Here is a 15,822-nt window from a genome sequence, read left to right as displayed (position 1 = left end):
TACAAGAGACCCACCTCAGAAAAAAAGACCTACACAGACTGAAAGTGAAGAGCTGGAAACAAACATTCCAAGCAAATGGACAGGAAAGAAAAGGTGGGGTAGCAATACTCATATCAGATAAAACAGACTTCAAAAAAAGGGCAATAAAGAGAGACCCAGAAGGTCACTTCATAATACTTAAGGGAAGAATCCATCAAGAAGACATAAACATTGTAAATATATATGCACCCAACAAAGAAGCACCCAAATACATAAAGAAAATCTTGGAGGGCTTCAAAAAAGATATTGACACCAACACAATTGCAGCAGGGGATTTCAACACCTGACTGTCAAAAGTGGATGGATTTTCCAAACAAAATATCAACAAAGATACTGCAACATTGAACAATGTCCTAGATCAAATGGACTTAACTAATATACATAGAACCATTCATCCCAAAGAAGCAAAGTACACATTTTTTCAAATGCACATGGAACACTTTCAAAGATAGATCACTTGACAGAACACAAAAGTAGCCTTAATAAATTCAAGAACATTGAAATATCAAGCATTTTCTCTGGCCACAAGGGACTGAAACTAGAAACCGACTCAAAAGCACTCAAACTCTTAGAGATTGAATAGCATGCTATTAAACAATGAATGGGTCAAAAACGAGATTAGGGAAGAAATAAAAAAGTTTCTGGAAACAAATGAAAATGAACTCACAACCCAAAACTTCTGGTACACAGCGAAGGAAGTCTTGAGAGGAAAGTTCATAGTGATGCAGGCCTACCTAAAAAAGACAGAAACATTTCAAATAAACAAACCTAACCCTACAAGAGCTCGAGGAACAACAACAAAAACAACCAGAGCAAGTAGAAGGAAGGAAATTAACAAGATTAGAGGAGAATTAAATGACATAGAGATGAAAAGCACAATTCTAAGGATCAATGAACTCAGGAGCTGTTTCTTTTCTTTTTTTCTAATATTTTTAAATTAATTATGCCATTACAGTTGTTCTATTTCCCCCCTTCATTCCCCTCCACCCTGCACACCCCCTCCCCCACCATTCCCCCCTTTAGTTAATGACCACGTGTCTCAAGTTCTTTAGATTCTATATTTCCCATGCTAATCTTGCCCCCCCTATCTATTTTCTATCTACTGTCTATGCTACTTATTCTCTGTACCTTCTCCCCCCTTCTCCTCCTCCCACTCCCCTGTTGCTAACCCTCCATGTGTTCTCCATTTCTATGGTTCTGCTCCTAATCTAGCTGTCCTCTTAGTTTGCTTTTGTTTTAGGTGTAGTTCTTAATAACTGTGAGTTTGCTGTCCTTTCACTGTTCATGTTTTTTAACTTCTTTTTCTTAGATAAGTCCCTTTAACATTTCATGTAATAAGGGCTTGGTGATGATGAACTCCTTGAATTTGATCTTATCTGAGAAGCACTTTATCTGTACTTCCATTCTAAGTGAAAGCTTTGCTGGATAGAGCTATCTTGGATGTAGGTCCTTGCCCTTCATGACTTGGAATACCTCTTTCCAGCCCCTTCTTGCCTGTAAGGTCTCTTTTGAGAAATCTGCTGACAGTCTGATGGGAACTCCTTTGTAGATGACTGTCCCCTTATCTCTTGCTGCTTCTAGAATTCTCTCCTTCATTTTAATCTTGGCTAATATAATGATGATGTGCCTTGGTGTGTTCCTTCTTGGGTCCAACTTCTTTGGGACTCTCTGAGCTTCCTGGATTTCCTGGAAGTCTATTTCCTTTGCCAGATTGGGGAAATTCTCCTTAATTATTTGTTCAAATAAGTTTTCCATTCATGGCTGTTCCTCTTCCCCTTCTGGTACCCCTATAATTTGGATGTTGGAATGTTTAAAGATGTCCTGGAGGTTCCTAAGCCTCTCCTCATTTTTTTTGAATTCTTGTTTCTTCATCCTTTTCTGTTTGGTCATTTTTTTTCCTCCTTTTGGTCCACTCCTTTGATTTGAGTCCCAGTTTCCTTCCCATTGCATTTTGGGTTCCCTATGCATTTTGGTTCCCTATGCATTTTCCTTCATTTCACTTAGCATAGCCTTCATTTGTTCATCTAATTTGTGACCAAATTCAACCAATTCTGTGAGCATCCTGATCATTAGTGCTTTGAACTGTACATCTGATAGGTTGGCTATTTCTTCATCATTTAGAAGTATTTTTTCTGGAGCTTTGATCTGTTCTTCTGTTTTAGCCATTTGTTTTTGTCTCGTCATGCCTGTTGCATATGAGGGGCAGGGACTTAGGTATTCAATAGGGCAGGGCAACCCAGTTCCTGTGTTGTGATGTTGTATGTGGGGGTGGGGTCTGAGAGGGAACGATGGCACTTGCTCCACTCTTTATTGGGACTCAGTCCCTTTCGCTGCCTCCCCCAAGCAAACCGGGCCTTTGTGGTGCTGGTTCCCAGGTGGGTGGGCTTGTGTATGTTCTAGGATCCTGTGGGTTTCTCCAATGAACTCTCCTGTGAGGCTAGGAGTCTCTCCCTGCGCATCAACCCCCACAGGTGTTTTCAATCAGTGTTTTGAGGCTTTATTTCCTAGCACTGGGACCCTGGGTTGTGTGGTCTGTCTTGCTCCCCAGTTATATGAGTGGAAATGTGGGACTGCCTGGTCAGCCAGCCACCTTGTGCACAGTGCCTCACTTCACACTCGCCCCCTCACTGGATTCACCAGCTGCCACCCTGCACCCAGGGTCTGCCCGCTGCTGTCTTGTGTGACCAGGGTGCCTTGCAGGCCTGGTGTCACCGCTTCTTTTGCCATGAACCCCCTCCACTCAATTCTGCCCCGCCTACCAGTCCGGATGAATTATCTATTTCAGCTCCTTGGCTGTCTGAATTCCACACAGTTCAATTTTCTGTCAGTTCTGGTTGTTATTTTGTTTCTAGCTTTTTGTTGTCCTTATTTTGGTTGTGCGAGGAGGCACAGTGTGTCTACCTACTCTTCCATCTTGGCCAGAAGTCTCAGATGCTCAGTATTGCTAGCCATCAGAGAGATGCAAATTAAAACCCCAATGAGATACCACTTCACACTGGTGAGAATGGCCATCATAAACAAAGCAACAAACAACCAGTGTTGGAGAGGTTGTGGAGAAAAGGGAACCCAATACACTGCTGGTGGAATTGCAGACTGGTGCAACCATTGTGGATAACAATACAGAATTTCCCCAGAAAACTAAAAATAGAACTGCCTTTTGACCCGGCAATTTCACTGCTGGAATTATATCCTAAGAACCATGAAACACCAATCCAAAAGAACCTACGCATCCCAATGTTCATAGCAGCACAACTGACAATAACCACATAGTGGAAGCAACTTAAGTGCCCATCAGCAAATTAGTCGATCAATAAACTAAGGTACATTTACATGATGGAATGCTATGCAGCAGAAAGAAAGAAGGAGCTCCTACCCTTTGCAACAGCATAGATAGATCTGGAGAGCATTATGCTAAGTGAAATAAGCCAGGGGGTGAAAGAGAAGTACCATAAGATCTCACCTATAAGTGGAACATAATTAACAAAAGAAACAAGCAAGCAAAGTATAACCAGAGACGCTGAAATTAACAACAAACTGACAGAGGGGAGGGGAGAGAGAAATAATGTGGGAAAGAAGGTAAAAGTTCATAAATGAACGTGAATAAAGGACCCATGAACAAAGCCAAAGGGGGGGTAGGATTGAGGCTGGGTGGTGTGGGAGGGTAGGGTGGGGGAAAGTGGTGGAGGGAAAATGGAGACAACTGTATTCAAACATCAATAAAAATAATTTAAAAAAGTAATGAAAGTACAACATTACTACTAACTCTATAGAATAAAAGAATTATGAAAGAGTGCTATGGATAATCATACTCTAAGAAATGGGGAAATCAGATAAAATGGACAAATTTCTAGAAATACAAAACCTACCAAGACTAACCACAAAGAAACAGAAAAATTAATAGACTCATAACTGATAAGAAGATTTCATCAGTAATCAAAAAACCTCTTGACAAAAATAAATAAATAAATAAGCAAGCTCTGCACCTATGGCTTTACTGGTGAATTCTACCAAACATTTAAAGAAGAACTAAAAGCAATCCTCAAATTCTTTTTAAAAAATGCAGCAAAAATAACACTTCCTAACTCATTCTATGAGGCTGGTATTGCCCTAATAACCCCAAATATCTCTGGCCAAGTCACCAGAGGATTCTTCTAATATATCCAGACAGATGGGTTCTTGCCCAGTGACTTCAACCTGGCCTCCATAAGATGTTTCTACTTCCTATCTAAAAACAGGAGCAGTGGTGCCTCCAGAATCAGTCTGGTTGCATATGGACCCCATCCAAGAACCTCAGCCCACAATGGATGAGCCACACAGCAGACTGGACACAGCTGAAAGAAGTATTAGTGAACTGAAAGATGACTCTGTGGATATTGCTCAGGATGTGGTACAGACAGCCAAGGAGATAGAAAAGCAAAAGGGAGTCTCTGAAAGACAGAAGGCCCACAAAATTTTACACAGAATCTCGGGGGCAGAAGGGAGGATGGAAGAGAGTTGAAACGTAATACTCTCCAAGCTGGGGCTAGTGCTTCCTGCTCAAACAAACATGAGTTTGTCTCTGACCCTACCTCAAGATTCCAAGGAGGTGAGTCTCCATAGACTGTGGTGGAAGGATAAGGAAGAAAAGAAGAAGGAAGTGGGCATTAATTGAGTGCTATTACATGTCACTTACTATCCCATCTACAGCCTCATTTAATAGGTCATTGGGTATGACAGGCTGAGATCTTTGCTCCCATTTCCACTGTATTTTATCAGTCGTCATGCCCTTAGTGGTTAGTCCCAAAACATGCATACAGTACATGTTAATAAAGACTGTTGAATGAGTGTGACATACAAGGCTTGGAGAGTTCAGTGGTCCAGTGTGACACAGAGCACAAATCAAGGAGGAAGGATTTGAATTCAGAATGCTGTGACCCCATTCCACAGTGCTAAGAAATGTCTGCTCGCTCAGCCCTTAGTCCAGTAACTCCAGACAAGACCATAGGAGAAGACACCCAGCCCATTTCTCTGATTTGAAGCCAGCTCCCATTCTGTCTTGGTGGAAGAGTTCAGCTGTATATCTGGCATAGCAAACAACAGTCCCAGCTTTGTCTGCCACCTTTGGCAATTTTTATACTTTCTTGTGCACAAAATAAATTGTACATTCTCACTTTAAGTTTTTGGGAAAAGGCCAAATTAATTACAAAGGCCATCTTGCCTTGGTGCAGAGTGAGAGGAGATGTTCACTGGGAAAAGGATTAATCTTGACTAATTATTTCACTTATGCATCTTGGTTCCAATTGAGACAACATTTGTAACAGCACAACTTTTCCAGAAGTAGCTCCCACGTACCCCAAATAGATAATTCTGGGGTTTTATGGGCTGCTCCCAGCCTGAGCCATCTGATGATGCCTTTAGAAAAATGCCAGTCCATATCTTAGAATCTCACACAGGGGAGATGACAAATGGGAAACCACTTCATTCACTGTTTTTCTGAAGGTCAATCAACTCACACTTGCGAAATGAGCATAGTCCGACGTTGGACACAGGCCTGCCTGCAGTGGCCGTATATGCAGGCTGCCTGTTAGAATCAGGCAGGACGTTGTTTAAAATTAAGGCCCCTGGGTCCCACCCTGGACCTACGGAGTCAGATATAAAAAATGGGGTCTGGAAATCTACAGGGTCTGGCAGAAGTAAGGCTTGCTTGAGTATGGTTGGTAGGGTACATGAACGTCTTGCATGAGATGAACAGCAATTTGAACATTTTACCTAAAATATCATACGGTGTGCTTGAGTGTGATATTGTTATGTTACAGAATTGTATGCTTATGATTTTGTAATAAAAGATTTTGTAATAAGAAAGGGGTGTTTTTTGTGCTAGACCCTGTATAATTTCAACACAGAAGATTTTGACTTGGAAAGGCTTTGGTGTGCTACGTCCCAACTCTGTACTTAAAAGCTGCGTTATTCTAGGGAAGCTGTTTAGTATTTCTCAGACAGTTTCCCAGAGCTGAAAAAAATGGGCGCATAGTAACTCTCTTGAAGGGGTAGAGTTGGTTGTGCAGATGAACGGAGGCCCCAAACCATAACGAAGGCTCATTAAATGGTACCCATTCCTATTAGTGAATGTGCCTGGGGTCTTTTCAAGGGGTTGATAAGAGCCAGGGAAAAAATTATAATGCTTTTACCCTGCAGAAAGTCCTTGCATCTTGAGCACTGTATCAGCACTCTTTCTGGGCCCTCTTCACACAGGTCTTCACTTTTTTCAGACTCCAAACTCTGCAAACCTCTCCTCTTCCCATGGTCCTCCCCTAAATAAACCATTAGACAATTCAAACTTGGGGGCTTCCGGAGCCTCCCTGTGGAAGGCAGACACATACCTCTGGGGGACAAGGAGCAAAGCCCTATGTTGGCAAAGTGGTCAAAAATGAGTCATTTCATTTGTGGAAAATGAACACAATATGATATTGCAAATGTTTCGCCTGGGGGAAAACAGCACACACAAACTCTCTAACAGGCTTCTGCTGGCAAAAACAGTTCCTGGGTGTTCTGGAAAACAGCCAGTCAGAAAGGTGGCAGCTAGGATTATTTGGTCTAGAGAAAAATCCCCTCACCCAGCAGGGATCCAGGTGGGGTGGGTACAGGAGGGTCTCTCAGGGTTCATTTCTATAACATTTAGCAAAGATATTCAATTCTTGGCATCCATTATACCTTATTTAGTCAGGCCATCGAAATCCAGTCTTTCTGAGTCGTCACATGCAGCCCCTCTGCCCACTAGTTTTGGTGAGGTTTTGTTGTGGGGGGGAGTGAAGGGGTTTGGTTTCTCCACTGAGCAGCTGGATGGTCCACTTTTTTCTTTCCTTTCTGTTTATGGCCTGAAAATATTTATGAGTCCTGAATCCATGTAAACAAGCATTAATTTGTGTTTGTTTTGTGCAAAGCATCATGCCTGGGCCTCCTGACTATCAAGGTGAATTCACTCCCCTAACGCCTGTTGGTGTCTGCTCTGTGCCTGGCTGGTGCTGCCCCACCTGTAGACAGAGACCCAGGTGCCTCATCCCGAGTAACTTTCTCTGCCCCAGGAAATAAAGACAAGTGCTCAAATCACTAGGACACAAAGCACAATAAACTTGGATATCAAAAGCAAGCACTAAAGGCAGAGTGTAAGCAGGAGGAATAGCACCTCAGCTGTAGCCCCTTGAAACTTCAGATGGGTTCTGAGAAAGGCTATGAGTTTGCTAAGTGGAGAGGGCAGGGAAACAGCACAATCACACACACCAGAGGTAGGCAGGGAATCAAAGAATGCCTTTAGAAGGGCCAGTAGCATTGTTTGGTGGGAGCAGCAGGTGCCCAGGGGTCTGGAACAGACTGGTCTGTACAGGTAAGAGGTGCCAGGTAGAGGGATCTCAATGAGCTCCAGCTACAGCAGGATAGACAACAGAGATCCTTGGGGTCAGAAGCAGAGGGTCACTGTAGGACTTGAATTTAGAATACTGCCTCTAGTGCTCTTGTGAGGGCAGAGATGCTATGCAATGAGATCTCATGGACACTTCCCTGAAAGGCAAATTTTGCAACTGTCCAGGGGCTGAAGCTTGGAGAGTGGGTGTGGGGCCCTCCAGGAGTCAGATCTGAATGGTGTGCCCCTGTGTCCATGCTCATGAGTACAGGATGAGATGTGTGACCAGGCTTGACACCCGTGGAGACAGCTCCCTGGGAGTGAGTCACAGTAGAGGTCCAGCACAGTAGAGGATGTGGTCAAGCCCTGACAAGAACACCTTAAAGTTCTAGTGATGTTTTTACCACAGTTCCCACCAAAAATCCACACAGGGAAGTGGACTAGAACTTAAATTCAGCCTTCTCTGCTTGAACTTATACTAGTTTTTTTCCTTTTCCCAGCTCCTCATGTGCATAATTTCTGCTAAAACTATTTGGCCTGAGCAGCAAACACATATTCATCTTTGCATACCAGCCCCTCAGTGTTCCGAGGCCACACAGGTCCAAGTACACACTGTTCCCCCCACTGATATGTCTTTCCCACACTTCTCCTATGAGGAGAATCATTCACCCTGTTCAGGGCAGAGTTCCAGCATTGCCCCTCCTACAAACACACTTTCCTGACAACCTACCACATCGAATGCTGAGTTGACAGTGTGGGTGAGGGGTGGGGCATGGCACTCAAGCTCTCTTCAGGGCTGAAATCTTGACACCCCATGAATTCACTCACCCCACACACATTTCCCAGCACCATTCAAGGGACAGACCTGGCTGGAAGACTGTATTCCCACCAAACGCCCAAAAGACTTGCCCCCATCCACCCTGCCTGGCCCCAGAAGCTATCTGAGCTAAAAAGCTTCTGATGCTGGATGGGTCACAGCCTAGGAACCCAGGCCACAACCCACCCCAATAGAAAGGAACAACCACCAAGCTGGCAAGAACCTATCAGAAATCAAAGCACATGATTGTGTTACCACCAGCATTTACATAGTTTTTAATAAAGGAAGGAGGAGCAAAGAGAATTAAACACGGAGTTTAATACACTGGGGAGCATGAGCATGTCTGCTTCGCCAGGAAGCTACATCACATTCCGGGAGATCACAGCATGGCTCAGCCAAGATGAGTAACACTCCTCCCTTCCCTGCTCTGGTACCAGATGACCAGGTGAGACCAGGGGAGGACAGGCACAGGCGCAACAGAACTCAAAATGGCACAGGGGAAGGTGCTTGACTAAGGAGGCCATCAGTCCAGCCTGGGAGAATAAGGAATTGCTTGGAACGTGGACCTATCAAAAGCCCATGAAAGCCTAAGAAATTGATTGCTCATGTTGAAAAACCACCTGGTCCATCCCAAACCCAAGCTAATTTAATCCCAGAAGAACAAAGAATCTCTTTCTCTCTGTTTCTCTCTCTCTCTCCCTTTCCCTCCCTCCCTCCCTCTCCTGGGAAGCCACGTTTGTGTCATTCTTTCACATGTTCTCTTTCCCTGGTCATGTAGCCTTAACATCTGTGTGGACAATGGTCAAGTGGACTCACATGCAGGCTCCAGGAAAAAGCCTAAATACTGCAGTACAGCAATGGACTGCAGTGGAGACACAGACTAAACTGGCCAGATACTGGACTGGACTGGACTTCAATATAGAGCAGAAACTCAGGGCAGTGACCTTTATTCTGGTCCTACTGAAGACAAGACTGGACATTTTCCATGGCAAGATGGACAAAGATGGGACATTGGGAAGTCAGGAGGGGAACCCCCTTAATTTTACATCATCAGTACAGATTACTACGGAACCCCATCATCCTGTGCAGGTCTCAGGAAATTCTTTTCCTCATGACACCACAAGAACACCACTTCCACAGATAACACTTTCACTGAAGCCCAGGACACAGATGCAGTAACAGGCTGATGACACATACCTGATGCTCTGGGAGCTTTTTCCTTCAGACCTGCAACGAGAAAGAACACATGCTTACAATATTGGTACTATCTGCTGCTGGAAACCCACACTAGGATGTTAAACGTGCAGACTTTGAGGTACCCAGCTACCTCAGTATCCAATCTCTTCTCCAGCCTCAAGCAGGCAACCTCCAGGACCAGGCCTCAGAGTCCCATGTTGCCTTCCTTTTGATCTCCCTTTCCATCCTAAAAGTCACCTCCTCCTGGAAGACTTAGCGTTTGTTTTCCACCCCTCACCTGACTGCAATTGTTTGCCCCGAATCTAAACATCCCGAGAGTTGGGGAATAACCCCAGAGGCATGGGCTATGATTCCAGAATTATGTGCCTAGACTCTACAAGGCAAAAACTGAATGAATAAAACAGGGAAGGAGGACTGTGCTTCTGGTCTCACTGCATCCCCTAGATCAGGGGCTCCCAACCTCCAGGCTGTGAACGGGCCTGTTAGGAACTAGGCCACATACCAAAAGGTGAGCTTGAATGTAATGAGCTTGAATCATCCTGAAACCATCCCTCCTCCCCCATCCATGGAAAAGTTGTCTTCCACCAAACAGGTCCCTGGTGCCAAAAAGGTCAGGGACCACTGCCCCAGGTGGTATTTGCAGTATATTTCCCCATTAACAGCTCTATTTTTGTGGTAGGCAGTTATACAGACATGAGCAAAACAAGGACAACGGGCCAGGTACAGAAGGTCACCAGGTGAGGTGAGCTTTTGCCAAAAGCCCTGGGTGCCTGGCAAAAGGCAAAAATAGGAAAACAAAGACCTCACCCCCAGGGCAACCTTTCCTCTCCTAGTATATCATTGGTCTTGCAGTTTGGTCTCCCTCTCCCAGTTTGGTCTCCCTCTCGCCCCCCCTCAACCTTCCAAGGCCTCTTCTTTGCCTCTGTAATTTGTTTACTGAGGCCATTTCTTCTACTGGTCACTTCTTCTACCTCTGTGACTTTCTAAAATAAAATTTCTCTTATAGTTTGAGTCCTGGCTCTGAATTCTTTCCTAGCCAGTACTCAAGTACTGAGGTTGTTGAACTGAGGTCTGGTCTGAACCCACTGGTCTGACACCTGGTGCCATTCTCACTGCCATCAAAAATTTTAAGTACCCAAAAATCAATTACACCATTTTACAAAGGAAAAAAGGCTTAATGTCAAGGAACTGAACAATCAGATTGTATCAGGCACTCTTAAACTTTCACAGAAATTGAAAAATACTTGGCATGCAATGCCCTACCACTCGGTAAAGCAAGAAAAGGGACTTTGGGGTTAAATTACACACAGCTGATCGCTAAAGGCTTAGTGGGGCTTCTGGAATCTGGAGGAGCCAAGGAGCAAACACACTTGGGAATCTAATCCCTGAACACCACAAATTGGATTTTATGCCAGAGAGCTTGACAAATAAAAACACAACCCAGTCAGACATCTTTCTTTTGGTACATCACCTTCTTGGTAATTTTGCAGACCAGCTGCAGGGCCCTGCCAGCACATACATTTCAGGGAATGGTTTCTGCCATGGAACTAACCTCGCCGATCTCAGGAGACCACCCTGTGCCCCCTTCCTGTGTCTGCCATTGCAGTGACCGATGTTATTCAGGCTGTGTCAGTGCCAAGTCCCGTTGTGAACTCAGATTTACTAACTCTACCCACTCCACTTACTCCCATCTAGGCCATCCTCCTGTCACAGCCTCAATAACCAGCTAGCAAACCAGACCCCATCTGTCCCATCAGAAGTCAGAACAGAGGGGACACACGGGCTTACAGGTGCTGCTAACATCTGGCTCCCGATATGGGTACTGGTTACTCAGGTATGCTATTGTGAAGTATAAGAAATCTCTATTCTATAAATCTATATCATTCAGATGACTAAAATACATTTCTCATACATATTTGGTCTTCATTCATGATTTCGGCTCAAAACTGGCAAACGCTTGGAACCTCCTGAGTGTTAAGAGCAATGGAACATCTTTTGTTACAATACATGGTCTCTTGTCTTCAGGTCCTAAAAACCCTTACAGCCATAAAGGTGAAATGGGTGTATTGTCATATATAACAACCCCTTTTCCACCACAGCTGGGTTTATGTTGACAAGGTGACTTTTAAAAAGCACCCAAGGATCGGGCTGGTTGCCAGGGAAACAAACAAACTGAGGGTTGGAACTTTCAGTTCCATGCCTTGATAAAGGGTCCTTGCAGGGGAGAGGGGCTGAAAGCTGAATTGATCACCAATGGCCATGAGTTAATCCAGCAATTTTCAACCTTTTTCCTCTCATGGCACACATAAACTAACTACTAAAGTTCTGTGACATGCCAGTTGAAAACAGCTGAGTCAATCAATCGGGTCCACGTCATGGAGCCTCCATAAAACCCAGATGGGTGTGGTTCAGAGCTTTCTCACTGGGGAACCAGGCCACTTCCACTTGGCATCCTGCAGGGCCCCCGGCTCTACGGGGACAGAGGCTCCTGGGTATGGGGCCTCGCGCTGTGTATTTCTTCATCTGGCTGCTGGTTCGTATCCTATAATACCCTTTGTAATCAACTCGTAATCTAGTGGGCAAATAGGTTTCCCGAGTCCTGAGACCCAGAGGGTTGTGGGACCCTCTGATTTAGGGCCAGTCTGTTATAGGTGGTAACGTGGTCTTGGGACCGGTGTCTCAAGTGGGGGTAGCCTTGTGGGACTGAACTCTGAAGCTATGGGGGCTGAGCTATCACCAGGGAGTTAGTGTCAGAAATGGATTAGATCGTAGGACACCCAGCAGGTGTCCGAGAATTGTGTGATGGCGTGGGAAGCCCTCAACAGGTCAGAATTAGATACCAGGATCTTAATCAGGTGAGCTCACAGTATAAATTCTCACCCTACCACACACTTAGGACACCAGCACTTTTTAGTATGTGTGCTATTCTATTTAAAAAAAAGTGAAAAAAGTATGAAAGGTGGGAGGAGGAGGTGGAACAGATGAGGTAAATTAGCTAAGAGCCGATAACTGTTGATGTTGGATACACGGGAGGGGTGTCATTATACTGTTTTCCTTCCTTCTGTGTATATTTGAAGTTTCCACAAGAAAGAGTTTTAAAAAATAAAACACAAGAGTGAATTTGGATACATGCATTACTGCTGTGGCAGGGGGTGAACAGGGCATGTGATCAGCTGGGGCTTGTCTGAGGTAGACCCTGAGAGGCTAAGCAAACTGTCCACCTCCCGCACCCATGTTCTGGAGATAGACTTACCTCAGATCTATTGCCATGACTCTGGTGCCACCTATCTGGGTGAGAGACTCTTCAGAGAATATGATCAAAGCCATGGACTTCACTCCAGAAAAATGTACACACTCAGCTGCAAACCCAGTCATGGGGCCCCTGGGCATTAGCCACAAAGGAACAAATCACAGATGGTGGCTTTGGGACAGCTGACCCCGACTTGCACAGCTTGTGTCTATTTGCGGTTGTGCTGGCTGAGGACAGACCTGGCCAATGTGCAGCTCAAGGGCAAGGAGATATACGGCCTACCAATGGTGCCAAGTTTTAGTGGTGGCAGGGTTTACTGTAGTGCCTGGCCTAGGGAAAATGGGATCTGTGTAGTGTCTGGGGCCAGGAGGTTGGGGAGATGCTGAGCTGTTGGTCAGAGGGTACAATGTTATGTAGGATGAACAAGTCTAGAGACCTAACGTACAGCATGATGACTACAGTTAACAACATCACACTGTACACTGGAAATCTGCTGAGAGTAGATGTCAGGTACTTGGGTGCACACACACACACACACACACACACACACACTGCAAATGAGGAGATGGCATGCTTGACTGTAAAATTCATTTCATTATGTGTATTTATACAAAAACATCATGTTGTAACCTTAAAAACATATCATTTTTATTTTTTTTAAAAAGGATAAGAACTGGTAATGTGAGTGGTCAGTAGCTATACCTAAACTCTGTGACTTCTACAATGGCAGAAATGACACTTTTGCCAGACTCGGGACTAAAAAGTTGGCATCTTGCCCTGGCTGGTGTGGCTTTTATTGAGTGCCAGCCTGCGAACCAAGGGGTCGCTGGTTCAATTCCCAGTCAGGGCACATGCCTGGGTTGGGGGCCAGGTCAGGTCCCCCGTAGGGGGCGCTCAAGAGGCAACCACACATTGGTGGTTCTCTCCCTCTTTTTCTGTCTCCCTTCTCCTCTAAAAATAAGTTCTAAAAAATGAAATACTAAAAAAAAAAAAAAAGACTGGCATCTTTTCCATCTGACTCTTAGAAACTAGTCACCATGCTGAGAGGAAGCCCACACAGCTACATGGGAGGACCGAGGCCCTTGGCCACCAGCCCGGCTGGGCTGCCAGCTGTCAGCCATTGTGAGCAAGGCCTGAACTGAAGGCACGTGGGGCTGAGAAGGCTTTCACTGTGAGCCCTGCCCACACTGTGAAATCCTGAGTAAATGCATGATGATTACTGTTTTAAATCACTAAATTTAGGGGTGGCTTGCTACCCAACAGAAAACCCAAACACTGTCTCACCCCTGGCCCCATGTGTGCCCCAATTCCTTAAACTCCCCTCACCCCATGTGATGGACTGATGTTTGCCTCTCCCCGAAACCCATATATTGAAGTCCTAACTCCCAGAGTGGCTGTATTTGAGATGGGGCCTGGGAGGAGATGCTAAAGGTTAAATGAAGTCAGAAGGCTGGCAGCCTGATCTGGCAGGACTGGTGCCCTTACAAAAAGAGGGAGAGACACCAGCACTTGCTCTCTCCACCACACAAGAACACAGCAAGAATGCAGCCGGCTGCAAACCAGGAAGGAAGTCCAAACCAGAAACTGACCTGCCGCACTTTAATCTAGGACTTCCAGCCTCCAGAACTGTGAGAAAATAAACTTATATGGTTTAAGCTGCTCATCTATGGTATTTTGTTATAGCAGCCAGAGCTGGCTAATATACCCTCTGCAGCCTCAAAGCCTTTGTACACCCTCTCCTCCTACCTGAAATGCTTTCCATAGTTAATACCTCCTGACCATTGATCTCAGCAACTACGTCCCTAACTAGTGGGGCATTTCTGACCACCCTCTGAAAACTCAGGAAGCCCTCCTTCCCTGGTCATCCCTTTCAAAGCAGCCTGCCTGTCTTCTACCACACAAGCCAGTCTTCAGCTTAGATTTCTATGAATAATGGTTTGGTGAATGCCACCCCTCTCCACCATTCCAACTCAGCACGAGGCCTGGCACACAAAAGGGCTCCATTTCAGAAAAGACAGTGGCACTGCCCGGGAAGGTAAAAGCACCCTTTGACCCAGAAGTTCTGCCCCAAGGTGTAAATGCCAGTGAAGCCCGTAACACTGTCTGGGCAGTGTACTCTGGAGCCGAGTTGGAAAGAGCCCAGCATGCTTCCGAGGAGAATGGATGAATGTGATCCATCCACACACAGAGCACTGAACAGCCATGGGAATGAAGGAGCCCGGCCACCCCCAGAGGCAGGGTGGGGTGAATCACCCTGGTGGTGAGTCTCCAAAGAGGGCACGTATACACAATCCATCTGAATGCAGTAAAACAGGAAAAGTCAATGCCTCAGCTGAGAGGTGCCCACATAGGAGTTAAACCAGGAGGCCCAGCAGGAACATGACTGTCACCAAGGTCAGGGCACTGGTCACCCTGGGAAGAGAGTTGTTGTCAGGAGGGATCAGTGGCTTCTAAGCTGCTGAAATTGTCCCATTTATTGACTTGGATGGTGAATGCAGGGGTCTATACTATAGCAAATCTTTAAACTGTACACACACACACACACACACACATACATACACATATGCATGCATATGTATTTTGTATATGTCTCCTATGTGTATAAGCCACAATTTTAAAGTGGGAAAAAATGAACAATTGTTCAAGAGACTAATGAATTATTTTAAAAGGGGGAAGAGTCCCCTCTTTGATCCTCAAACATCAGGCAGACAAAAGCAGCCACCCTCCCCCAGCTGCACCCATGCCCCTCACCAGCAGCAAATGACTCAAAAAGCAGGTGGTTCACAGCACCGTGTTGCCTGAATTAAACTCCTTGCTCTCAAAGGACACTGGACACCCTGTCCAGCAATCCCAGGTGGGCATCCGTGCACCCCAACATGGGCCTCACTGCCTCCTTCACTGGCAGCTGATAGGCTACCAAATGGCCATACAAACCTGTGCTACCTCCTTGAACAGGGGACAGGAACAATGAACAGATGAGGCCTCTGTCAGCTGGGAGACTCTGCAAAACCATTCTCAGGAAGCCTGAGCAAAAGCCAGCCAGAGACAGGTGAGTACGAGCAATCCCGACAGCAGTAAAGTCCTTCCTGTCCTCAGTTTTAGTTTCTCCTTCATCACTGCAGTGACAGAAAGCAAGCAGGCAGG

General features: G+C 45.4%; 1 protein-coding gene across 1 annotated transcript in view; it reads right to left on the bottom strand.

The window, feature by feature from the left end:
* The window catches only part of IQSEC1 (IQ motif and Sec7 domain ArfGEF 1), a 443,112-nt gene that overhangs the window by 321,318 nt on the left and 105,972 nt on the right, over window positions 1-15,822 (bottom strand). Inside the window, exon 2 of the mRNA XM_053672884.1 lies at window positions 9,429-9,458. Within this exon, the coding sequence (XP_053528859.1) occupies window positions 9,429-9,458 (30 nt within the window). The remainder of the gene's footprint in view (window positions 1-9,428; window positions 9,459-15,822) is intronic.

This window comes from Artibeus jamaicensis, unplaced genomic scaffold, assembly GCF_021234435.1.
Source record: "Artibeus jamaicensis isolate MK-2021 breed Jamaican fruit bat unplaced genomic scaffold, CSHL_Jam_final contig_793, whole genome shotgun sequence".
In the NCBI taxonomy this organism is placed as follows: domain Eukaryota; kingdom Metazoa; phylum Chordata; class Mammalia; order Chiroptera; family Phyllostomidae; genus Artibeus; species Artibeus jamaicensis.
Note: the sequence above shows the minus strand (reverse complement) of the source record. Positions and strands in the feature narration are given on the sequence as shown.